The following is a 24,833-nucleotide window of genomic DNA, read 5'->3' as shown; positions in this document are numbered from 1 at the left end:
CTCTAATAAACGCACACCGCCTACAGCTCGTGCAGAATTCACAATACTGTGAAATTCCAAAGGCCTCTTCAACCTCTTACTGAACCTCTTACCGCCGCAGCCTGAGGGTGTCAGTGAGTTGTTCCTTGTTTTTAGAAAAACTGGGAGGGGAACTGGGAGGTCAGACTGGTGGAGCAGGAACTGGCTCAACTCTCAATCTTTATTCCACATGATGATACTTGTTTATGTATCAGAATCTTTCAATGGCTTGAAGTGATTTCTTTTACGATGGACTTCTGTGTTTTTTCGCTTTTCCCCCCAGAAAACAGTAGGAAGATGAAACGTCAGAGAAGCAGAACTTTTGGCGACCTTGCAGCAGTTTCTCTCTGCCTCTACTCTTAAGATTTCCTTTCGGTTCTCACAAGATATTATCTCCTCCTGTCTGTAACAAAATACACTCCTACTATCTTTTTCCATTCACCCATGTTAAATGAACCCTAATATCACATGTCACTTATGCATATCAGAAGTGAAGACAGCAAATCCTGTGAGTTTCCTGTTTAGTGGAATACCTTACTAGTCACACTGGAAGTGAACACTGCATACATGTGTAGGCGTGGCTGTAGAATAGTATAGAAAAGTGGATGTTTTGAGAAAATACTGATGATAGATACAAGATATTATTCTTTAGTTATTAGTAAATAACTCAGTTATTAGCAGACAGTCTTGCTGATATGGGTTTTGTGCTTGAGCTTTTCTCTCAAACATGATGATAAATCACTGTAGGATCTTTCAACATTAGAATGATGAATGGACCATAAAATCACATTTACCCTCACTTGCATGTCCAGCTGAACCCGTACGCTGTTTAATACAATAACCCATAAATAGTAGACGCAGCAATAACAGTTTCCCCATGTCTCTGTTTCTCACGCAGACCTCAACCACCATCAATGTTCACATTGTGGATGAGAACGATAATGCCCCAGAGTTTCCGGAGGAGGAGTATGTCACAGTGTTGAGCGAGGGGCCGGACACAGTGGGGGCCACCATCGCCACGGTAACGGCCATCGACCCAGATGAGGGTCTGAACGGCACCTTGAGATATGCCATCGCTCACGGGAACCTGATCCAGACCTTTCAAATAAACGGCATCACGGTAAGACATGACGACTGTTATACTGTAGCGTTACAACTGCAGAGAAAACAAACATACATTAACCTTCTGTGTGTGTGTGTGTGTGTGCGCGTGTGTGTGTGTGTGCGTGTGTGTGTGCGCGTGTATGTGTGTGTGTGCGTGTGTGTGTGTGCGTGTATGTGTGTGTGCGTGTGTGTGTGCGTGTGTGTGCGTGTGTGTGCGTGCGTGTGTATGTGTGTGCGTGTGTGTGTGTGCATGTGCGTGCATGCGTGTGTGCGTGTGTGTGTGTGTATGTGTGCGTGTGTGTGCGTGCGTGCGTGTGTGTGTGTGTGTGTGCGTGTGTGTGCATGCGTGCGTGCGTGTGTGTGTACATTTAGGGGAGGATCACAGCAGTAAAGGAGCTGGACTACGAGATCAGCAACGGACACTACGCGCTGGTTGTCACAGCAACGGACCAATGTCCAAATCCTGCTCTTCGCTTGACATCTAGCACAACAGTAATTATGCCAAAGAGACGCACTCTTTTATACTACTAACTCAAATTTAACATTTTAGAGCTGAAGCGATTAGTTGATAAATTGAGAAGTCGATCGACAAAAATATCGATTGTCAGTTTTGATATTCGATCAATCGTTCAGGTGCGTATGGAGCAGAAGTGCTAAACATTTGGAATGCCAGGCAATACAAGCTCTTCAAAGACATCAACTTTAGAAACTTGTAATGTCCGTTTTATTGTTTTTTTCTGACAGTTTTATAAGTAATTAATGGATTTTTCCAAAACATAATAAAGAGATTTAACAACAATAATTCTCAGTTGCGATCCTAATACCTTTGCTCCAATCTGTACATACACATGGAACAAGGTAGATTTTCATCAGGATCTCAAAACACAAGACCCAAAGTTTGACCCATTTAAGGGTGGAGATCCTTCTGTTACCTTCAAAAACGTATTTATGTTATGGTATAGTGGTAGAGGTAGCCATACATTAAACTGGGTCAAATGTTGAACTCTGTCAAAATGAGCGGATGTGTTAAACTCTCTCCCTCTTTCCTTAGGTGCTGGTAAATGTCCTAGATGTGAACGATGTGACACCCACTTTCCCCAAAGACTATGAGGGACCTTTCGAGGTGACTGAGGGTCAACCAGGACCTCGGGTGTGGACTCTCAGAGCCAGCGATGAAGACTCTGGGCCCAACGGCAAAGTGGAGTACAGCATCACCGATGGAGATCACCAGAGTTAGTACCGGATTGTTCTGTCGAGAGAGTGATGTGCTATTAAATCCTTACGACGTGTCTCTGAGCCTCCGTCTCTCTCTCTCTCTCTCTGTCAGATGAGTTCATGGTTTCTCCTGTGGAGGGCGAGCTTCGGGTGAGGAAGGATGTAGAGCTGGACAGAGAGACAACAGCCTTCTATAACATCACTGTCACAGCCCGAGACCTGGGCACGCCATCTCGCAACACCTCGGTGGGGCTTTATTACACACACACACGCAGGCAGCTACGTGTACTCACCATATCCTCTTGGACAAACAGGAACTTGCAAGCTTCACTTCTGTGCTGTAATGTGGCTTACATAGATAACATAACAACAACTTCACTTCAATTTCCAGTTCTACTCTCACTACCTATACTACTTTCCACATCCATGAGCATACAACACTGTCTCCTACAAAACTATGTTCCCATACAACTGAACTGGGAGAAAATAAGTTTCCCTCGAAACGTAATTGGCAATGCAGTTCCGTTGTATGAGGATGTACAATTTAACAGAGGGTCACCGGTTCAAGTCCCCAAATGGACTAAGTACGGAGTGTGGACTGGTACCTGGAGAGGTGACAGTTTGCCTCCTGGGCCCTGCCGAGGCACCATACTGCTCCCCGGGCGCCGTATAGTATCGGCCCACTGCTCCCGATACTAGAATGGGTGCAGAGTGCAGAAAGTGCAGAGTCTAAATAAAAAAATGGTTCGATTCGATTCCTCCATCTAAGTTTTATTCTTGTCTTGGCGTGTTTTCTTCAGGTGGTGGTGGGGATCAAAGTCCGAGACATCAACGACAACGACCCGGTCCTCCTGAACCTGCCTTACAACACCAGCGTGAGTGAAGGCGCTACCATACACACCTCTGTGGCCAGAGTCCTGGCGCGAGATGCAGACAGCGGACGGAATGCACTGCTGACTTATAACATCACTGCTGGCAACCAGGATGGAGCCTTCTACATCAATGACACGGTGAGATACAGGGGTGGTGTGGATCAAAGAGTCATTTAAACTTCACCTGTGTCTTTGCTGACCTCCAGTAGTTGAACTTTTCCCCATGCTGCAGTAAAGTACAGGTGTACTCCAGGACCTGACGTCACTGCTGGGTGTGGTTACAGGTGTACTCCCTTCTGACCACGCCCAACAGTGACGCTGTGTGTTCAGAGGTAAAACAGGCTTGAAACTGCAGAAAACACAGATATTTAGCCTGCTGTTAAGTTACTCAAAAGCAGAACAATCTGACCTTCTGATGTGGCAAAGGTGGAGCAGCAGGTGGTGGAAAAAGCAGAAGCATGGTGGAAGACGTGTGTGTCTTGTGATTGGCAGCTCCCAGATTTGATCAGATTAACCTGATTTAGTACAATTGATCCAGCTGCCTTTCATCATGCACTTACTACATACAGCATAAATATATTACAGAGTATACGTATACTACCTTTATAGTAGGGAAGGTAGAAATACATATACTAGTAGCACCAGTTTGCACACTGGTTAAATGTAATAAAGCAGACTGTCATATCAAGAATGAATCTGTAAACTCACTAATGGCTTACCTCTTCCTCTCTGTATCTGCCAGACAGGTGTGGTGCAGGTGAACAGACCCTTGGACAGAGAGCGAGTGGCAGAGTACAGGCTCACCATCACTGTCAAAGACAACCCCGAGAACCCCCGCATCGCTCGCAGGGTAATCCCTCCTCCCCTGTGCACGTATACTGCAAGAACTCCCAGTTTCCACACTGGTAGTTTCACAGAGAGACCACTGTAACAATCATAAATCACTGCCACTGATGTTCAACTTTTGTATCTTTTCAAGTCAGCTTTTGAGGAATTCATAATTACATAATAACATAAATATTTTTGACGTGCTCAATGGCAGCTTTAAATGGCAATAAAATGTTATCATTTGGATTCAAAGACCTTAATTCTACAAAAGCTTTTACCACAATGTGAATGAGCTGCTTTAAGTTCATTTCAGAACATTAGAGTGTTAAAGGACATCTTTCTTTATGTAGGCTTTTTTAGGGGGATTTAGATTGATAAGTACTATTGTAGTTTTTAGCTGGGTTATATGTGTCCTGTACCTTCCTAATAATGAGAATCTCATGCACATGTTGCTTCTGTGGGAGAGGTGAGAAACTGTTCTAACTCAGAGCTGCAAACAAGTCAACAACCAACACTGTGTGTGTGTGTGTGTGTGTGTGTGTGTGTGTGTGTGTGTGTGTGTGTGTGTGTGTGTGTGTGTGTGTGTGTGTGTGTGTGTGTGTGTGTGATTAGGGCCGATTGACTCATATTTCTCTCCTCCTCAGTCTTGTTCTCAAGCACATGTATTTGTTTCTTTATCCTCCCACACCACCAGGATTCAGACCTCTTGGTGATCACCATCCTCGATGAGAATGACAACAGGCCCATTTTCACCAGGACCAGCTACAGGGCTGAGATCACAGAGAACTCTGCAGCAGGTAGTACTGCTGTGTCTGTCTCTCTCTCTCTTTCCCCTTGAGTGAGGGAAATCTGTAATGCAGCACAGGGCATCGTGCCAAAACCCTGTCTGTAACACTGTCTCTGCGACTTCCTGACTTTGTTTACATACGGCTGATATTCAGAGACTATTTTTTTCCCTTTGAACGTTAGAAGTGAGATATGAGCACTGACAACCTTACATTTTGCATTCACAATATATTTGTTCACAACATGAATTAATCTGTCACGAGAGCAGGATGCAGATCATAGTCTCTTGATTATCAGTTATAATGATAATATACCATTTGTGTTATATAAAGTTATAGGAGTGGTGGCAGCAACATTTTACCAGTTTCTCTTGGCCATTATTGGAGATAGAAAGCCCAACCTTGCATTTGCTTGCTGACTAAGTGTAAAAAATTCTACCTGACGTGATCATTGAACTTCTCCACCTGCCCCTCTCTTTATTTCTGCCCGCCCTGTAGGCAGTACTGTAACAGTGTTGAATGGGCCGGTCCTGGCTGAGGATAGAGACACTGGACCCAATGCTGCGGTGAAGTACCGCCTGTTGGGTGCCAGAGTGGACCTTTTTACAGTGGACGCCAATTCTGGTAACATTATAACTCCCCAGCAAGTAGACAAAGAGATACATTTGTAAGCAATAGTTAATGTCTCTGTATCTCCTTCCAGGTGTGATCCGTGTGCGTCAGGGGGCGCAGTTGGACCGTGAGGCGTTTCAGGAGCCTCGGGTAGAGCTGTTCCTAGTTGTGGAGGACATAGGACGTTTAAATAGCAGTGTCCCTCTCACAGTTACCATCCTGGACCAGAATGACAACCCTCCCGTCTTCAGCCCATCCAGTTTCAGTGTTCGACTCCCTGAGAACAGCCCCACTGGTGTGTATTGGCTTGTGCCTAACTAAGGATCTGTGTGGATGAGTGGGTTTGGAGGACTTTGGCTTGAATGTAAACCACGCTCACCAGCTCCGAGTACTTTCACTGACAGAACCTCAGCTCCAATAATACATCTATAACAAACTGTTAACAAACTCGCTAAAATACAGACACTCAGACTCTTAAGGACAACAATGTCCCATTGAACCCCATTAAAACCAACTTGTTTGATCCCACTGTCCTTACAGCATAGTTTATATTGTATTAGGCTTTCAATCGAGAACCCTGACTTCCAAATCATAGTTTTTACTATTTTCCACCAGATTCAGCCTTTTCATTACAATTACATGCTATTTTCCTGGTTTCCACGAGGAACATGGCTGCTGTATTATGAAGAACTGCAATGTTTGATGAAATGCATCACAATCCATGTTGTTACTAATCATTGACATATCCCAGTGTAAAAACAATTTATCCCTACCAAACAGAAAATAATAAAATGTTTGTGTTTTTTTTAATTGGTGGCATTATGTAAACAAACTGGCATTTAAAGCTTTAAAACTCTGAATGAATGAATATTTGGTAGTGATGATCAGGAATGAAGTTGTTGAAGATATAATGCCGTTAAAGTGGACAATAGTATAAATATATAATTTGATGTTAGTTTTTTTGAATGGACATCAGAGCAACTTTAAAAGGATGTACAAGGAATAACAATGCAGCCTTCCCTCCTGGGATTATGTACACTTACATTAATTCCCCTGCGTGAAGGTTAAGGGTTTACATGTTGGGAATGGCAATGACTGGTCATACGAAGACAAATATGTGTGTGTTTGTCTTCTTCGTCTCTTCCAGGTGTGGTGGTGACTCAGCTGTCTGCCACTGATGCTGATTCTGGCTCTAATGGCTGGCTGATGTATCGGCTGGAGAGCGGTGCTCAGGACCGCTTCGTGGTCGACTCGATCTCTGGCGCCGTCCTGGTGGGCAACTCCACCCTCGATAGAGAAGAGCGCGGATCCTACCGCCTGGTCGTCATGGCAACCGATCGAGGCACTCCCTCAATGTCAGGCACAGCCACCCTGACGGTCATCCTGGATGATGTGAATGACTCCCGACCCCGTTTTATAGATCCTATAACGATGATAAACGTCAATGAGTCCACACCGCCGGGTGTGGTGGTTGCCACGCTGACCGCTGAGGACCCTGATCTGCATCCCCGGCTGGAGTATTACATCATCTCAGTGGAGGCAAAGGATGATGGGAACCACCCAGTGGATGGGCTGCAGGAGTCTTTTGGCATTGATTTACACACTGGTGAGACTTCTCAGCCAAATTCAGTATCATCTACAAAGTTTAATTTTGACTGATGATGTTAGATATTCAATGATTACACGTGGGAAAATATTTATGTTATGGTGAATTTTCAGGTGCAGTGTTTGTGCGTAACCCGCTCAACAGAGAGCTGGTAGCTACATTCGAGATCATTGTGTCTGTCCACGACAATGCCAGTGAGATTATTGACAATTCAGGAAGTGTTCCTAATGGTAAGTCCATTTTCTAACATGAAACTTATCTTCAGTTTCATACGTTCAGTAAGTTGTTTTCACTCTGCATCGCTCTTCTTATTGTGACCTTCTCCTCAACAGCGAGACTAACCATAAACGTGTTGGATGTAAATGACAACGCTCCTCGCTTCCGGCCCTTCGGAGTGTCCAACTTCACGGAGAAGATTTTGGAAGGAGCTCAGCCGGGCACAACACTACTGTCAGTGTCAGCTGTAGACCCGGATAAAGGTCCCAACGGCCAGGTCATCTACCAGCTGCTCCACCTGCCCCGAGGGGGCTACGTCAGACTGGAGGACCCTTCCACTGGTAAGACCACCAGCATAGGGTGGAAAAGATGAACAGCAGTGAGCCAATGTTCAAATTCACCAACACTGAATATAATGAAAATGTTTGTTTCAGTTAAGAGATTTACAAAGTTCCCAAAGCTTTTAAAGCAATGTAATATCTTGCTTGTTGTCGTGTTCATGTTATAGCCATCAAGCACTGAAATATCAGCTGAGCATAAAACTTGCACAGACTTTAATTATTTTTCCCATGATATGTAATTTTATAGTTGGTATTTATATGGTGATGTGTGCTTGAGGATTTGTCTGTATAATGTTGTGTGCGATAGAGACGATGTAATGGTTTTGCATGTAAATGGTTTTTAGTGATGATTTTTCAGTGTGTACCTGCCCTGGGACTGCAGATGGAAATGAGCTAAATGAATCAATTCTTCTGATTTTGAGATAATGCTTTTTGTGCATGGTCCTTATTTAATAAAGACAAGATAATTGAGAATCTTCGTATTGCCCACATGAATCCTAACTGTAACCATCACTGTGTTACAAATGTTACAGGTAAGATTGTAGCCAACCAGACGGTGGATTTCGAGCAGGTGCAGTGGCTGAATTTCACCATTCGGGCCCGGGACCATGGCACTCCTCCCAGGATAGCTGAGCTGCCAGTTTATCTGCGCATAGTGGACGTTAATGACAATAACCCTGTTTTCCTACAACCCTCCTATCAGGTACTGAACAGAATATTAAGAAACAAATAGCACCCATCAAAGCAGAATTTAAAAGGTGATGTTAAGAAAAATCATATATTAATTTTGTATTTTTACGTGGCAACTTCTATAACTTGAAATATTTGATATTAAAATAGGTGACTTCACTGACAGCACACATTATGGGGTGTCATTGCAGGACTAATAACATTGATGATGACCACATGAACACTTTTGTTTGAAAAGTCAAAATGAAATGAACTGCCAACAGTTAACTAAAGACAAGACGAACCAAAACTGGATATCCAGTATATGTGCTTATTTGAGAGAGGCGGAATTTTGCCAGATCCATATTTTTTTCTAATTCATTAACAAAGCACATTGTTTGTGTGGTATTCACTTACATTTGCGAGTTCATTTCTAGTATTCTGTCTCAAACCCTTTTTTTCATGTAAAATATTAAGTCGAGTCACTTCTATGTATTAAACAACACAACTCAACACCACTTCCCAGTAACATGTGTCTTCATCTGTGTTTGTAGGAGCCTGTGTTCGAGAACGAGAACCTGGGCACCACCATAGTTCGTGTCAGCGCTACAGACGCTGACTCTGGCCTCTTTGCTGTGATTGAGTACAGCCTGGTAGACGGGGAAGGCAAGTTTGCCATGAAACCTTCCACTGTGAGTTAACCTGTACAAGAGCACATCAGCTTAATCAGCCATCACAACTACGCCCCACTCCAGATCAAAACTGGGTGTCAACATCGAACGCCATCCTGCCTGGAAATGAACGTTTAAACAAAGTGTGCTAAAGATAAAGACAATCGACTTATTTGACCTCCATGCTTCATTTCTGTCACACACCCAAATAAATGTCTTGATTCAACCACCACTCCCATAACGACTGTACGTCCTTCCTAATCATTCCCTCTGCTCTGTGTCAGGGAGAGATCTACATCCTTTCTCCTCTGGACCGAGAGACAAAGGATCACTACACTCTAACCGCTGTTGCCCGTGACAACCCCGGCGGCAGCTCCAACAAGAGACGAGAGAACTCTGTCCAGGTAGAAATCACCGGCTTCTCTGGATCACTGGATCTCAATAATAATAATCACAGATACCCTCCATCTACAGTGACACATTGACTAAACATGGCACTCTAGGTCAATGAGAACCTTTATCCACTTTGATTACATTTCTGTCATCTGTAAGTTGTGTTGCTGAAGTAGAATCAAGCATATTTTATTTCTGCAAACACTTAATCAGGATGTGAAAATGCAAATTAGCATGAATTAGGACCCAACTATATTTTTGAGGACGATACTTAAAAAGGTACAGCAGGCACTGATACTAAACAAACTAATGTAATAGTGATAATGTTTCTAAAAGACATCAAACATATGAGATAAGAGGTCAAATGTAGCGATGTACTGATCGGGCTCTACTTGACTTTTTCTTGAATATTACCATATGTCAGGAATGTTCTGTGTTTGAAACTGGATCTGCATGTCCAGGTCCTGGTCACAGTTCTCGATGTCAACGATTATCGTCCCCGCTTTACGGAGCGAGTGTTCAACACCAGCGTGTTTGAGAACGAGCCCAGTGGAACGTCTGTGATCACAGTGAGGGCTACTGACCTGGATGAAGGAGAAAATGGAGCGGTGCTCTACAACATGCTGGGTGCACATTCAGGTATGAACGTACTAATAAAAGCCTCAGTAGGTGCCACTAACTGTTCTTTAAAAGTATAGTTAACCACTTTACAATTACAATACAACCTTCACCTATAACTATCCCCATTGTTGTTCCTACTTACATGTTTAGTTAGTGGAAAGAATGTCGCTCAAACCTTTTATGGGACTCCGTATGGTTCAGCATTCATATCCGTACTTAGACCCTGATCCTTCTCTGTCTCTTTAGATGCTTTCTCCCTGGATCCAAACACAGGGCTGGTACGTTCTCGCCGCCTGCTTCAGTCTTCTGAACGTTTCAACCTGACTGTGGTGGCTACAGATCAGGGGCGTCCTCCCCTGTGGGGCACTGCAGACCTGATCATTACAGTCATAGACGTCAATGACAACAGACCAGTGTTTGTCCGGCCCGCCAATGGAACCATCATTCACATCTCAGAGGTATCTGCATTCACGTGTTCCTATGTATGTCATTGTTGTCTTCTTTTTTTTATTTGATTTGCCATTGCTCTCTTTTAGTAGAATTGACATCTGTAAAGCATCTGCGTCACTATGTGGGCTCATTGCAACAAATTTGACACCAACGAGTGCCACGGTGCTAAGAAAATTAATCAGTGGCTCACTCATTAGTTGAATGAAAGTTTTTACCAGAAACAGCACATTTTATAATAGCGATGAAATTGTAATTAATGTGGATTACATCTGATTTATCCACCCACTCAGCTTCATAAGGCTAATACCAATACGGCATTTTGGATCCCTTCACATAGAGGTTTTAATAAGCAAAGTTTGAGTAAAGTTTGAGTGTTCAAGTGATGGAGTTACTCAGCTGTTTAGTTCAGCACTAAACGGCAGACAGACAAAGTTATGGATTCCCTGGTGAACATAGTGGAGCATTCAGGGGCTGAAGAGCCAGATATTTCCCTCAGGAGTTGGTGGAGAGCAAAGCAGACCTTAGAGGAGCGTGAGTATTGCACTTACCTTCATCAGGACACAAACATGACTACATACAGATGGATGATGATAGGCCTCCATATCCACTGGATGTAAAACAGCAACTGTTTGCCAACAAGTTCTTTGCCAACTTATTTATTTTGTTTATACTGCCCCCAGGTGGCCAGAAAGTCACCTATTCCAGTTTTAATGTTACTAATTACATCTAGGTTATTTGTGCTATGACATGTCAAGATGTCTGCGGGGCAAAATGTCCAGATTTTGACTTAAGTTCTGTGAACCTTTCAGTTACAGTCGACCTTTAAGATACAAGTTGAGAAGTTCACACAAGCACATGCTGAAAGTCTTTGACGTCCATGTAGGAGCAGCCCCCAGGCCTGCCGGTGTATGAGGTGCATGCAACAGACTCTGACGAGGGGCTGAACGGAGAGGTCCGCTATGGCTTCCTGCAGACTGGAGCGGGTAACAGAGACTGGGAAAACTTCCACATCGACGCCATGTCTGGAGTAATCACAACTACTTTGAGACTGGACCGAGAAAAGCAGGGCCTCCACAGCGTGAGTCAATTTTGTATGTGCAGTTAATGTATTTAAGTGTGTACGTATGTATGACTCTAACCGAGTGAAAACGACTCTCTCAGCTTATCATTGTGGCCCGCGACATGGGCCAGCCAGTGCCTTACGAGACCACACAGCCTCTGCAGGTGGCGCTGTTGGACGTCGACGACAATGAACCCGTCTTCCTTAAACCACCGGTAAGTATGAAGCTCTCTGAATTAAGTCCTAATTAGATTATCTGTACAGTTGCAAGAACTGCTTCTTAACTGTTTGTAACATCTTCTCTTGGACTGTGTGTGCACCGCAGCGTGGCAGCCTGCCTTATCAGAAGCTGACAGTGCCTGAGCATTCCCATCCAGGTACTGTGGTGGGGAACGTAACCAGAGCTGTGGATGCAGATGACGGCACCAATGCAATCGTCTACTACTTTATTGCAGGTGATACGGTGCCCTACAGACATGTCTGTTCATGTTAAAGGTTTCCCCCATTAATATAATTATTTAGGTTGAGCCAGCAAAAGTAAAATCCTGGAGATCACACATAGAGGTTAAGGAGTTTATCTTGTATCCATTGTGCGGTCAGATAAAGGTCCTCTTACTTCAAAAGCCCAGGAATAATGAGGACATTTCTACACATCCATCTGTATTTATTTTCTATTTAAAGCTGATTCCTTCAGTTCTTTAGATGACTGAACACAAATCCTTTCCATCTCCTCCTGCAGGAGGAAACAGTGATGGAAACTTTGGCTTGAGTTTAGATGGAGAGCTGAAGTTGCACAAGGATCTGGACCGAGAGGAGATCCCGGTCTACTCCATCATCATCAAGGCTTCCAGCAACCGGAGCTGGACTCCTCCCCGGGGTCAGAGGGCAGCACGGGCCAAAGCCCTGGACCCCGCCCGTGACCCCAGCCTGCTGGAAGTCTACATTGAACTGGAAGACATCAATGACCAGAAACCACGCTTCACTAAGGCGGAGTACACTGCAGGTAATCTGTGTTCTTGTGTGTGTGTATGCTGGTCTATATAAAACAACCATAACCTTCCCTCTTTGGGTCCTTGTTTCAGGAGTTGCAGCAAATGCCAAAGTGGGCTCAGATCTGATCAAGGTCGTGGCTTTAGATAATGACATCGGCAACAACAGCTTGGTTCAATACCATATTGTTACAATCCGCTACTTCCAGTCACAGAGCAATGGCAGTGAGGACGTTGGCAGCATCTTCACCATCGGTGAGCTTCCTCCTGTACAATATGCAGGCACACTGCCTGTTCAGTTCAGCATACTGCCCAGTCCTACCCGTTACATGCATTGCATTTATTGGATTAATTTTTACCTCTTACAACACAGTCGGAAAATAATCTGTAAATGGTATTTTTGGAACATGAAATATACACGGCATGGTTTGTTTATGGACAACAATGATGCTCTATGACACAGACGAATAAGGCTCAATATGACTTGAGTCTCACACTTAGACAAGTTTTTGCATGGTTTCAATTAGACTTACATCTAGCCAGGGATATGGCAAATAAAAAGCATGATACATCTCATAGAATGCAGTTCTATATGTTGAGTCTTATTATTATTATTTGGAGAGCTTGTTTTACCATTGCAATTCATTCTATCCCATGATTTCCACAGGTTTGACAGATGGTATCATCCGAACATACGACCTCTTCACGTCCTACAATCCAGGCTATTTTCAACTCGAGATTTTGGCGTGTGATTTTGCTGGACACAGCACAACCACCAACGTGAACATCTACATTCTCCGAGATGACCAGAGGGTCAAGATAGTCTTCAATGAGATCCCCGATTTGGTCCGCGAAAACCAGGAAGAATTCGTCAACTTGCTGTCCAACATTACTGGAGCCATTGTCAACTTAGATGACATACAGGTGAGGAGTGAATGTTTTTCATGTCACGTTTGCATTGTTTTGCTTGTTGTTGTTTAAATATTTGACATATTTGTCTCTCTCTGCTTTTATGCAGTTCCATGTGGACAAGAAGGGCAGGGTCAGTTATGCTCAGACAGACATGCTCATCCACGTTGTCAACAATCAGACCAACACCATCCTAGATGTTGAAAGGTATACCTTTCCTGGATTAAATAAATGTGTCACTTTGCCGCACACGTATACGCATACGGTGCATAGATTGTGCTCTGGCCTGAGTTGACCTGTGTCTTGGTGTTCCATGTTTTGCAGGGTTATTCAGATGATAGATGAAAACAAGGAGCAGCTGAGAAACCTGTTCCGGAAATACACAGTTGTGGACGTTCAGCCCGCCATCAGTGACAAACTGCCCGACGACATCACCACACTACAGGTCTGCGAGGCCGGGACCTCCACAAACCCACAGGCTGTTGCAGATGATTTGTGTTTTTAAGACTTTCTTTGTTTTTCTCTTTCACAGCTAGTTATCATCATCCTGGCTGTGCTGCTGTGCTTGGCGGGAATTTTGTTTGTCACAATGAACTGGCATTACCGCAGAGTGTAAGAACCCTTCAGCAATTTTGTATTGACGTAGATTTATTTTGAATCTTGATTGCACCAGATTTCATGAAAAAAAAAACGGTTTAGTCAAGGACTCTGTGTCTATGCTGTCAGTCTGAGCAGCGACATCAACATGTTTACCGTCGCGTAACTCGTGTCTCTTGCTATGTTGCAGACACCAGAGGAAGCTGAAAGCCATCGTTGCGGGATCAACAGGTGAGAAAAACCTTCGTTGAGGAGACGGACCCACCAGCTGTTAACTTCAGGATGTGGCTTTTACGGCTTTGCCATCTGTAAATGCAGCGTACAATATGACAGTTTACTGCAGTGAGCCTGTGTTACTCAAAATGATCTATCTTCCACCATCCAGGGAACCAGGGTCTAATGGATATCCTGGACATGCCCAACACTAACAAGTACTCTTTTGAGGGGTGAGATAATAGCTTAATTTTCACACCTCTTTGTCACATATTGCTTAAAAGGAATTCCAAACAACTACCACTTTGTGTTGTTCTTACGCAACTATAGTTTCGATCAAAAAGCTCCAGCAGTATTTTGTCAGTAGTTATGAGTTATTCATTCTGAAGATCAACAATAAGCTTTTCTTTGACTTCAAGAACTCTGTGAAACGAGATATATTCTGTTCATTAGTGAGCTTTAGAGGTGCAGTCAGGTAAGTCTCAGCAAGAAAGTGAATAAGCATGTTTCCCAAAATGTAACACTATTCCTTTAAGTAGCTTAACGTTCATAAATATCATTCAACTTTATCAGATAGTGCTGATAATTCACCGTTTTGTAGATGAAGTGTGTAATGCTGTTTTCCTCTTCAGGGCTAATCCCGTGTGGCTAGACCCATTCTGTCGCAACCTGGAGCTGGCTGCTCAGGCTGACCACGAGGACGACCTGCCTGAGAACCTGAGTGAGATAACTGACCTGTGGAACAGCCCTGCACGCACTCATGTCAGTACCAACATTCATATGAGTTCATTTATATATTACAACAATACCCTGAGAAGTTTAGCAGATGATATTTTGCTCCAGGCTTCAATGCTGAGAAGATAGAGAGTAAAGTCCCTCAGGATTTACACACGTTTGTGTCTGTAACCAAGGCATTGTCCTCCAAGTTAACCCCATTTCACAGCTGGCTATTTTTAAGTGAGCATGTGTGTGTGTGTCATCCCCACAGGGCACATTTGGTCGAGAGCCTCAAGCGAAGCCTGAGGACGATCGTTACTTGAGGGCAGCCATTCAGGAGTACGACAACATCGCTAAACTGGGCCAGATCATGAGGGAAGGTCCCATCAAGGTAAGACACCTGTATGTCATATTATCCAGGGAGATACACATCAAATCTAAAGGCCTCCCACAACGCATTGAGGATAAGGTCAGAGGACAGACCTCCTCCAAACAGAGAGAGAGACCCCAAGGACTCGAAGACGGGCTGACGGTCCTGCTGTGGATTCTCATTCATGATTACTGTAACAGTGAGGCTGTGTATGGACTCTGTTTGATCCTAAATGCCGTCCTGTCAGGGTTCCCTGCTCAATGTGGTCCTGGACGACTACCTGAGGCTGAAAAAGCTCTTTGCAGCACGACTCGTCACAGTATCCACCAGCCAGGGGGATCAATCATCAGTCACTGAGGTGGGAGAGGAAAACCTGATGGTGTAACTGCACCTGCTGCTGTGCTCTTCCTGTCTGACACCACCGGAGAGTGAACCTCCCCGATCATTCGTTCGATTTCTCATTCTGACGTTTGCTGCTCTGACTTGGCACTTACTCACTACTTCTGCTGTCTCTGCTACTATGAGTCAGACTTTGGGGAAACTAGTTCCTGCACTAAAACGTAATGCTAAGAATTGTTTGCAGTAATTTAACCCAGGTCTGGCATGACATGTATTCTTCTCCACTGTTGTCTCACTTCAAGTTTCCAAGTTGTTCTCCCTTTTTCAATTTTCCTTCCACTGGGTAAACTCTGCCCAGCTCTTCCTCAATGTTATCTCTTCCAAAGCTGTCATATTGCTGTGAACCCCATGCATTGTATAAACCAGAGGTTTTCAAAGAGGGAGGAGGGCCTTCCCAGGGGGGCTCCAAACTGTTTCAGGGTAGGCTCAGTGATTGGACGTAAAGAGATATTACATTAAGTTATAAAAAAGAACACATAGAAAAGCCTAAATGTATGTGATTTGGTTAGAATTCATAATTTGCCTTAGGACAGACATGTTTTATGTTATTGGGTGTAAGACATGTCAAACATCAATACTAGTGTCTATGGGATCAAAGAACATAATCATGATCTCATAGGCATCCAGGAATTTCCCCAGCCTTGTGTGAGGGGAGGCCCACAGTGTCACACTTTAAAAACCCCTGGTACAAACAATATTAGTCCATACGTTTATTCTTTCCTCTTTCAACAGCTGATCCAGAGCGATCTGGACGATGATGAGGACGAGCGTCTGGGCATGGGTCGCGGCACACTGCGCTTCAAGCACAAGCTTCCTGTGGAGTTGAAGGGTCCCGAAGGTGTGCACGTGGTCCACGGAAGCACGGGTACCCTCCTGACCGCTGACCTCAACAGCCTGCCAGAGGACGACCAGCGGGCCCTGGCACGTTCTCTAGAGGCGCTGAACGCTGACGGGGGGCTCTATTCAGAGCGCAACGCCCGCACGGAGTCGGCCAAGTCCACCCCGATGCACCGCCACAAGGACGGGGACACCCTGTCGGAGAGTCCCCTGGAGATCACAGAGTTATGACTAGCCGAGGCCTCGCTGGTCTGAGCTCAAGCATGACTCGTGTGTGTCCTTGTGCCTCCACACCGCCACCCTGCTATGGCCTAGGAGGACTGGAGGAGGAGTGTGTGTAGTCTAGGGAATCTCATAAGCCAACCTCAGTGCATCAGTGAGACAGCCTGCAAGAGGACTAACTCACCATTGGGTTGGATTGAATGGGTCTTATGTTGAAGGTGGTCCCACGTTAGGTGCTTCAAGAGAAGAAAATGACCTTTAGGAAATGGAAAAGCAAAAGCAGGGCACTTTTCTTCAGCGAGACAAAACCAACCGAGGTCATCGACTTACATCCAAAGAGCTGAGTGGAGAGGAGAGACTAAGCCTCCCTGTGGGAGAAGCTTGTTGAAGCGTGACCTTATAATCGTCAAAAGGTGCCTCATTCTCACTAATCCTTTTGAAGTCATACCTGGACTGCATACACTACCACAAAAACAAATACACACTCAAAAAAAAGAAAGAAGTTACACACACTCAGACCAGCGGATGGCCATCAATGGGACAATGAGAAAATGTTCACGCTCTGATATTTTTTCTTTTTGCAACACAATGCAATCAGTGTTGAAGGAGTGAGAATGGGACAGTAAGAATTTTCTATTTCAGATGTTCGTTTCGTTGTTGGGAAATTATAGATGGATATTTAATGCATACAAGGGCACTTAAAATATTTTCCCCAGTGACGCTCATACCAAGTTCAAAAGGGGCCTTTGCCGTTGTGCAATTGTTAAAGTATCGTAGTAGTTTGATAAAAGTGATTTCTTTGGATCAATGGCAAAAAGACAAAACACTCCAGTCTGCAGGACAGCGGTGAATATTCAGACCCTCGTCCCTGCTCTTCCTCTTTAGCGTGGGCTGACTCTTCATTCAAAACTGAAGGATTCACAAATGATGAAGATGATGGAAGAAGGATCAAACATTGTCCGACTGGAGCCACATGAAGGAAAAAAAATGGAATCTTTTATGATAACTTTGATATAAATATACATAATAAAGACTTGGTAAGGACTTATAGATGGAATTTTAAAAAAGTATGAATTATCCAATTTTTATAAACATAAAGATGGCATTGTGCCCAGAGACTTTACACTGCCACCTGAAGGACTCAGAGTCATGCTCAAAATGAGCAATGTTTGCTTTATTTTTTTATTTTATAGAAAATGTGATGGAAGAAATAATATTTTTGAAGAAAAAATGCTGGCTTACCAAAACAGGTAGGAAATACTTCTGGATGTTTGGAGTATGTGTATATTGTGCTATAGTGACATGTTGTTCTGTTTTCTGTTATGACTGCTGTTTCTGATGAGTGGTGTGTTTAAGATTAATTTTTTATATTACCATTTCTTTGTCATTCTTGTCCTGAGATCTGTGTTGGGAAATGTTGGATGATCTGTGATAATAAAAGAAATATGCAACGGCCTTTGAAGTCGGGTTGGTGGGATGATGGGAGAGCGGCCAAGAACAACATGGCAACCGAATTCAGGATATTAAAAGATTCAGGCAGACATGAAGAAAAGTCTGGGAATCTGAGAAACCTTGATGACCATGACACTCAATATTTGTCTTCCTATCTCAAGGTAGACTGTTGTACTCACAGGTACAATATGCAGACAAACAAACCTGCAGCTGACTCAGTGTTACAGATTGGTAAATACTGCCATCTAGTGGTGGTTCAGGACACTTGAAAGGTAATAAAGAAACAAGAGTTTTCGCACACCACTCCATTGCTTTATTGTTGCCAGGTTACATAGAAAAGTTTTCATCAATAATAGTCGTCAAAAGACTTCTTCACTGCGGCTGGTCAGACTGCTCGGACTGCGGGAGTCACTGTCGTCGCAGAAGCCGCGGTGGCTGGCACCTTCTTCATGGTCTTATTCAACTGTAGGGGGATGGAGGTTTTGTTTAGTATTTAACACAAGATATAAGTGGAAGTCTTACGTTTAAAACAAATCAGTTCAGGAAAAAGCTAGCTGTGGAATCAGTCACTGGAATAGTTAGCTCAGAGTGTGTTTGGGAGATTTCTTTATACCACCACCGGTGACAATACTTAAAACTGGCTCTAACATTTTCTCTGTTGAATGAACAAATACAATTAGCAACTCGATAATTCTGTACTTCTCTATTGCTTGCCAGAGGCATGATGGATCACTACTCACCTCCTCAAACTTGTGGATCTGTCTGATGAAAAAGTCTCCGTACCGACGAGCAACTTTAGTATCGGCGATGTGGATCATGTCCTGTGGAGTGTTGCAGAGAAAAAGCTTAACAAACAAACAGATCTACTCAAAACAATATCACAATCATAACATTACTTTCTCTCTATTTTACATACTACATGTGCTCAATTTAGACCTACTGTGAAAAATAACCATCTGATCATCATTTTAACCAAACCAACAAACCAAGCCTTCCACGGGGTCCATCCACCCCTGTGACAGACTATTTAAATGGATGTAGAAAAGTCAAAGAAATCACTCTAATAGACTTCAACACACCTTGTCAATGTAAAAGTCGACCTCAGAAGCAGACTGGAACTCTCCGTCCAGAGCTGAGACGCCGCTGGTCCACACCAGGTTCTTCATCTTGTGTTTGAAGACGAAGCAGTTGAATACGGAACTCCTGCTCGGTCATGTCCAGGAATCCTGCAAGCTTGGCTACTGGCATGGTGGTGTACAGCTTCAGGAAGCTGCAAGGACACATTGGGACTTAGATGACACGTATAAACACCCTGCAACCACATCCGAGTTGAGGCATTTCTGAAGGGCCAGGTGGGAGAAGAAAATAAATTCCAAAGCAGAAAAACTGTGTCTGTGTTCCTCTCCATACCGGTACATCAAAGGTTCCCTGTGGAGTCTATAGAGCTCTTTTGTTTGTCTTGTGCACAAGTACACACATGGGTGACGTAGTCCTACCAGTGGTGTTGGTAAAGGGCAGAAAATACTTTGCTTTCTAAAAATCGGCTTTGCAAATGTTTTATAGAGGAAGGAAACGCACTAGACAACTTGGTTAGACTTCAAGGATGTTTTGGTGATTAACACTGAATGTAAACCTTTAACTGTACCACACAAAACAAAATAAAGTTGGTATGCTCTACCTGCGGATGGTGGAGAGCTGGGCCTGCTGCTGCACCTCCTCAGCAAAGACCTTCAGCTGCTGCTGGAAAGGTTCTTTGTGGTAGTTGGGGTGGACGTTGTCATAGTTTGGCACCACAGGGGACAGGAACTTGGGACAGGCGAAGCTGAACTGCTCCTCAAACACCTGCAGGTCTCTGAGGTGGAAAATGGAACATGTGTATCAGTTAGTATCACGTTGCTGGTGCTGCTGGGAGCCAGTTAGAAATACCAGTACTAAATTTGCAACAACTTTATGGAGCTGTAGCTGCCCGAGTGCTCAGACCCACAAGCAAAAAGATACATTAGGGTGTCTGGCCAAGATAAAAAAGGGTATTTTAAGGGGTAATGGTATACACACAAATAAAATAAAAGGTCATATGGAATGACACAATGAGAAAAATACTGCAAACAGTTCTTCCAACACAATGTGATGAGTTTCTTTCTTACCCTTTCTGCATTCGCAGCATCTTGTCTCCGTACTTCTCCCTCAGCTGGGTGTGGATGCTCTCATCGATGCGCATCGGGTACATGGTGAGAGCGATGGCCAGCAGACCATGCATCTGCTCATTTTGTTTGTTTACCTAAAAACACATTGAACAAGTATTATGACATCTGCTTCAACAATATTACAATATGATCCTGTCAGAGAATGCACCACTGTTTATTATTAATGCTTCACAGCATTTAAGAAGAATTAACACAACCCAAATTCTGGTATCAGTCTGAATGTTTCAGAGAACCTTTAACAACAAAACATACTTTTAAGAACATTCTGTATGTGAGATAAGTGGGAGAATCTATAGCTACAGCTAAAAAAGAAGCACTGCTCGGACTGACCATCTCATATTTATACGTTGACCTCTGGAACATGTTTCTCGTCCTCTGGATGTAGAGGAGGATGTTAGCAAAGACTCGAATGGCATCCTGGTAGCGCCTCATCATCAGGTAGGCAAAACCCACATAGTAATATGTAGTAATCTGGCACTCGGGCACACGGGAATACATACTCTGAAAGACAGGGGGAAATAGATAAAAGGGTGTGGACTAAAAACAAGAAGACGCAGCCTAAAGCTGAGTGAATGTAGGTCAAAAAAGTTTAAAATACTGACAAAACAGAGGGCTCTGCGTACTGAGTAGTGTCATTATTAGTAGTACTCAAGCCCGTCTCTCTCTACATTAGGGGCCTTACCTTCTTGTTGAGCTCAATGTTCTCCAGGACTTTGATGGCCTGGTAATAATCACCAAGCAGAGAGTGAAGTCTCAGGAGCCCCACCAAGCTGAAGTAACCCAACATCTTGTACAGGGAGTGACGCCCGTATTCTCCGGCGACACTCTCTGGGTCTCCTGCAACAAAACAACAAACTTGTTAGCTGCCTCGTAGAACACCTAGACTGAATACGCTGTCACAGGTCTACATGTAAAGGTTACTTTCTCACCAGGAAAACAACAAACTACAGTTTTACAGGACTACAAATCTACAGAGAACCGTAACTGCGCCTTATTTTGGTAACTTTAACAAGGCCCATGGCCTTTAATTTAAACAGTTTTCAGGTTCCCTATATTTTATCCCTGCCCCTCCCACCTAAAAATATCTCCATAATATTCTTCTTTACCTCCGCTGGTGTAGATCTCCAGCTGGCGGTTAATGTTGCTCTTATCCACCAGGGAGTGCAGAACGTTGAGGACGCTGTGGACGTTCCAGATCTTTGGGTTGTTCCTCAAGAATTCAATCTCCTCCTCTGACTTTTTGGCCGTTTTACAGCGGTACTGACTGAAGGACTGGAACTGGAGCGGAGAGAGCGGAAATCCCATATCAGAAATTAATCCTACTTTCTCTGTGCTATTAGTTAGGAGTGAGATGTGCAATGTTAACCACATTGGCCATATTAATAAGCACTAAAAAGAACAGAAAAGGTATGGAAAACTCATGTAGAGATACCATCCATGTCGTACTGCTTGTAGATTAATACAAGCCTAGAAATTACTGGGGGGGGGGGTTTCTTGTAAAGTCAGGATACATTAAACAATATATATATATATAAAATGCACTGTACCTGGTAGATGAACTCATCAATGATGTCCCAGAGCCACTGGTTCGGCAGCTCCAGGGGGGCGGGGCCATCAGCATCTGTTTACAGTCACAAACATTCTCATATGACTCATCATCCATTAGGTGTTATTTTACACTGATACAGGTGAGAGGAAAATAAAAGGACTATTCTGGTAACTTACTGAGAATGTAATTGAAGAGGTTGCAGTAATTGTAGTAAGACTCAAAACGCTGGTCCAAAGTTGGTCCACCCTAATGATCAAGAAAACAATACTTACAACAAAATACTGGAGAGGTTTTACACATTTTTCTGGTTGCTCGGTAATATAGAGAGGGAGATTGACAGGTGTTTAAATTGAGCAGTTACTCACGCTGACTTTGGCGTAAATGTGTCTGTAGTACAGTTCCTTATAGAGGATGAGGAACACAGCATCTGTAGGAGATAACAGGCGATCAATGACACAAAACATTCCCACTGCAGAACCACACCGGGATGAACTCATTTATCAGTAGACTGCAAAACCTGTTTAAAAGAACAACACATCCTCCTAACATACAGCGAGCGAACTCTGGCTGATGGAGCGCAAAAAATTGTCCAGATATAGTACGAGCTGTGTGTTTAAGTTATTCATTCATAACTAACAAATGTTCTAATTTCTTCAGCTCAAATGATAATGTGCAATGGATCAAATATGATTAGCCACTTCTCAACTTTGTAAATTAGTTTCTCTTAATCCATGTTGACGGCTGACAGGAGGGAAAATGGAAATGTCACGAACGTTGCCATTGAAAATAAGTTGGAGGAGGTGGAGCAAGTGAGTGAAACTTAGCAAAAAGAAAGCCAAGACGAGCATTATTTTCAAACAAGAGGCAAGCTGTTGACGCACAGAGCAGGTTAAAACATCTTCATTGTGAAAAACTGAAACAATCCGTCACATTTTAAGAACCAATTCAAGAGCCAAAGAAGATGTGCTACCAAAAAAATAGTGTCTGTGCAATGGCAAAAACAGGACATGATAAACTCACCGTTGCCAACGAGTGCTGCGATGGCCTCTGCCTCGGGCCAGGGAGTATTCTTGAAGAAACGGTCGGTCAACTTATTCCAGCTGAACAGAAACAAAATAGGAAAGGTGAGATGCTCATCAACCACACAGCTTTAATGTCTCTGTTAAAAGAGATGACAACATCACCACTATAGAGAGAGGTTCATTCACAGTTTACCTGTTCTCATAGACATCCTGGATCTCATAGATCTTCTGCTCAATGCTCTCGCTGGACACACCGTTGGACTGCAGCTCATAAACTTTCTGGTCGATTAAGTCAGAGGTGGTTTTGTGGAAATACTGCAGGAAGTTCTTGATCACTTCTGGGATGACGTTGAAGGAGGTCTGCTGCTCATACTGCCTCTCATAGGCCAGGTCTGCTTTAGGGTCACCTGCAAGAAGATGGGAGAGTGAGGAGGAGACACCAACATAGAAAGGTCATCTCTTACATTTAGATAAATATTTGTGTGTATACTAACCAGTGTGCAGTTCGCTGTCGTTTGGGTAGGCGTACGGGTCGTACGCTGCGGCAACAGGGGTCTAGAAAATAATGTTACAGATGCACAGTTAATATCTGTCAAGCAGAAAGTCATCATTAACATAAGCTTACTTTACCAAAAACACTATTCTCTACATCACGCGTAACTTTACAGAGACGGTGATGTTATTGTTGCATTCTCTTAAGAAACAAGGCTACAACAGTCATTAATATCATGCTGGCTCATCGAAAACTGACGTTACTGTTATGCCGGTGGAGTTAAGATAGCTATGCAGTTAGCCAGCTAGTTAGCAAGCCGGCTACCGCTACCTAGCGTGTCGTTGTTGTTATCATGAAAATATTTAACTATAAGAAATACATACATTTGTAGTGGCCTCCTCCTCCTCTTGGTATGACATGATGTTAGTTAATAGTCCAAGCTCATAAGAGAGTGGAGTGATAAACGAGAATGTGTGCTCGGTTAGCTAACGCCGCTAAACCACGCAGCTTTCGCCGGAGAAGACAGGAAGCGGAAGGAGAAAGCCGTGACGCCGCTCGAAACACAATGCATTGAAGCATTGTGGGAAATTGAGTGTCTGTAATGTAAATTTAAGATCGTCCTGTCCGGTTATTCATAATATTATTATTATTCAACCGGTAACAACACAAGGGGACTTTTGTTGGAAGAACATTATTGAGAACATGAAATGTATTTTTCATGAATGTTTCTTGTTCATGTTTGTTATGCAAATGAGAAATTAAAGTTACATTTAATCCAAACTGCTACAAAAGACAGGATGGTACTGCTAGAACATAGAGCAAGATAAATATAAGTCCAAATTAACCGGGAACCACTGCTGTAAGACCACCAGCGTCACAAGCACATTGGTTATGAAATGTTATTTAGGAAACAACGTCGTTGTTTGGTTTTACCTCCATAAATAATCATATATTCTTTTTAGCCTTTGAAAGCCTTTTATATAATAATAATAAAAAGAGTGATAACAAGTCTTACAGTCTCACAATTGGGCAGGAATTAAGATGCGGAATTTTAAAGCTATGGGTGATGTGAAACTATTAGGTTACTATGGTCAGTGGGCTGTGAGAGCTTGTAACTACTTTTGAATACCATTAGGTGGCGTTATAGTCGCAAGGTACCACTCTCTCCGTTACTGTAATAATGAAGGCTCAGTCTTGTCAAGTCAAGAAGAGCATCAAGAATAAACGCAAAATTGATCATGTCCCTCCAAATCAGGCTTCAACATTGATCATGCTCTTTTACTATTACTACTCACATGAGTTTGACTTCCACTGCTTTGCGTGCACTTCGTGTTTTAAATCAATCAAAATGTAATACTGCTCAATTATTTTGTTTTTAGAACATATATCACATATCACA

The 24,833-nt window shown here is 43.3% G+C and overlaps 2 protein-coding genes across 2 annotated transcripts in view; one reads left to right on the top strand and one right to left on the bottom strand.

Moving 5' to 3' along the window:
* Positions 1-18,168, top strand: part of cdh23 (cadherin-related 23) — a 165,622-nt gene extending 147,454 nt beyond the window's left edge. The window contains exons 39-70 of the mRNA XM_029449357.1: positions 917-1,138; positions 1,495-1,614; positions 2,174-2,354; positions 2,450-2,583; positions 3,138-3,347; positions 3,952-4,059; positions 4,732-4,834; positions 5,321-5,446; positions 5,526-5,729; positions 6,582-7,040; positions 7,154-7,270; positions 7,373-7,597; positions 8,131-8,300; positions 8,821-8,958; positions 9,222-9,341; positions 9,792-9,969; positions 10,198-10,409; positions 11,285-11,479; positions 11,563-11,676; positions 11,787-11,916; positions 12,201-12,464; positions 12,544-12,705; positions 13,118-13,374; positions 13,469-13,566; positions 13,684-13,804; positions 13,892-13,971; positions 14,147-14,187; positions 14,342-14,402; positions 14,802-14,931; positions 15,158-15,277; positions 15,504-15,614; positions 16,388-18,168. Coding sequence (XP_029305217.1) covers positions 917-1,138; positions 1,495-1,614; positions 2,174-2,354; positions 2,450-2,583; positions 3,138-3,347; positions 3,952-4,059; positions 4,732-4,834; positions 5,321-5,446; positions 5,526-5,729; positions 6,582-7,040; positions 7,154-7,270; positions 7,373-7,597; positions 8,131-8,300; positions 8,821-8,958; positions 9,222-9,341; positions 9,792-9,969; positions 10,198-10,409; positions 11,285-11,479; positions 11,563-11,676; positions 11,787-11,916; positions 12,201-12,464; positions 12,544-12,705; positions 13,118-13,374; positions 13,469-13,566; positions 13,684-13,804; positions 13,892-13,971; positions 14,147-14,187; positions 14,342-14,402; positions 14,802-14,931; positions 15,158-15,277; positions 15,504-15,614; positions 16,388-16,723 — 5,247 coding nt within the window. The 3' untranslated portion in view covers positions 16,724-18,168. The remainder of the gene's footprint in view (positions 1-916; positions 1,139-1,494; positions 1,615-2,173; positions 2,355-2,449; positions 2,584-3,137; positions 3,348-3,951; positions 4,060-4,731; positions 4,835-5,320; positions 5,447-5,525; positions 5,730-6,581; positions 7,041-7,153; positions 7,271-7,372; positions 7,598-8,130; positions 8,301-8,820; positions 8,959-9,221; positions 9,342-9,791; positions 9,970-10,197; positions 10,410-11,284; positions 11,480-11,562; positions 11,677-11,786; positions 11,917-12,200; positions 12,465-12,543; positions 12,706-13,117; positions 13,375-13,468; positions 13,567-13,683; positions 13,805-13,891; positions 13,972-14,146; positions 14,188-14,341; positions 14,403-14,801; positions 14,932-15,157; positions 15,278-15,503; positions 15,615-16,387) is intronic.
* A 288-nt stretch (positions 18,169-18,456) lies between these two features.
* Positions 18,457-24,000, bottom strand: eif3s6ip (eukaryotic translation initiation factor 3, subunit 6 interacting protein). Its single transcript, XM_029450056.1, is given in 16 exon segments — positions 18,457-18,629; positions 18,907-18,987; positions 19,246-19,347; positions 19,349-19,436; positions 19,845-20,018; positions 20,311-20,444; positions 20,701-20,871; positions 21,053-21,207; positions 21,477-21,648; positions 21,918-21,991; positions 22,096-22,165; positions 22,285-22,346; positions 22,940-23,019; positions 23,135-23,348; positions 23,436-23,496; positions 23,818-24,000. Coding segments are annotated over 16 exon segments (1,752 nt in total). The 5' UTR covers positions 23,854-24,000; the 3' UTR covers positions 18,457-18,551.
* Positions 24,001-24,833: the final 833 nt, after the last annotated feature.

This window comes from Cottoperca gobio, chromosome 15 (assembly GCF_900634415.1).
Source record: "Cottoperca gobio chromosome 15, fCotGob3.1, whole genome shotgun sequence".
In the NCBI taxonomy this organism is placed as follows: Eukaryota; Metazoa; Chordata; class Actinopteri; order Perciformes; family Bovichtidae; genus Cottoperca; species Cottoperca gobio.
The sequence above is the reverse complement of the archived record's forward strand: the minus strand, read 5'-3'. Positions and strand labels throughout refer to the sequence as shown.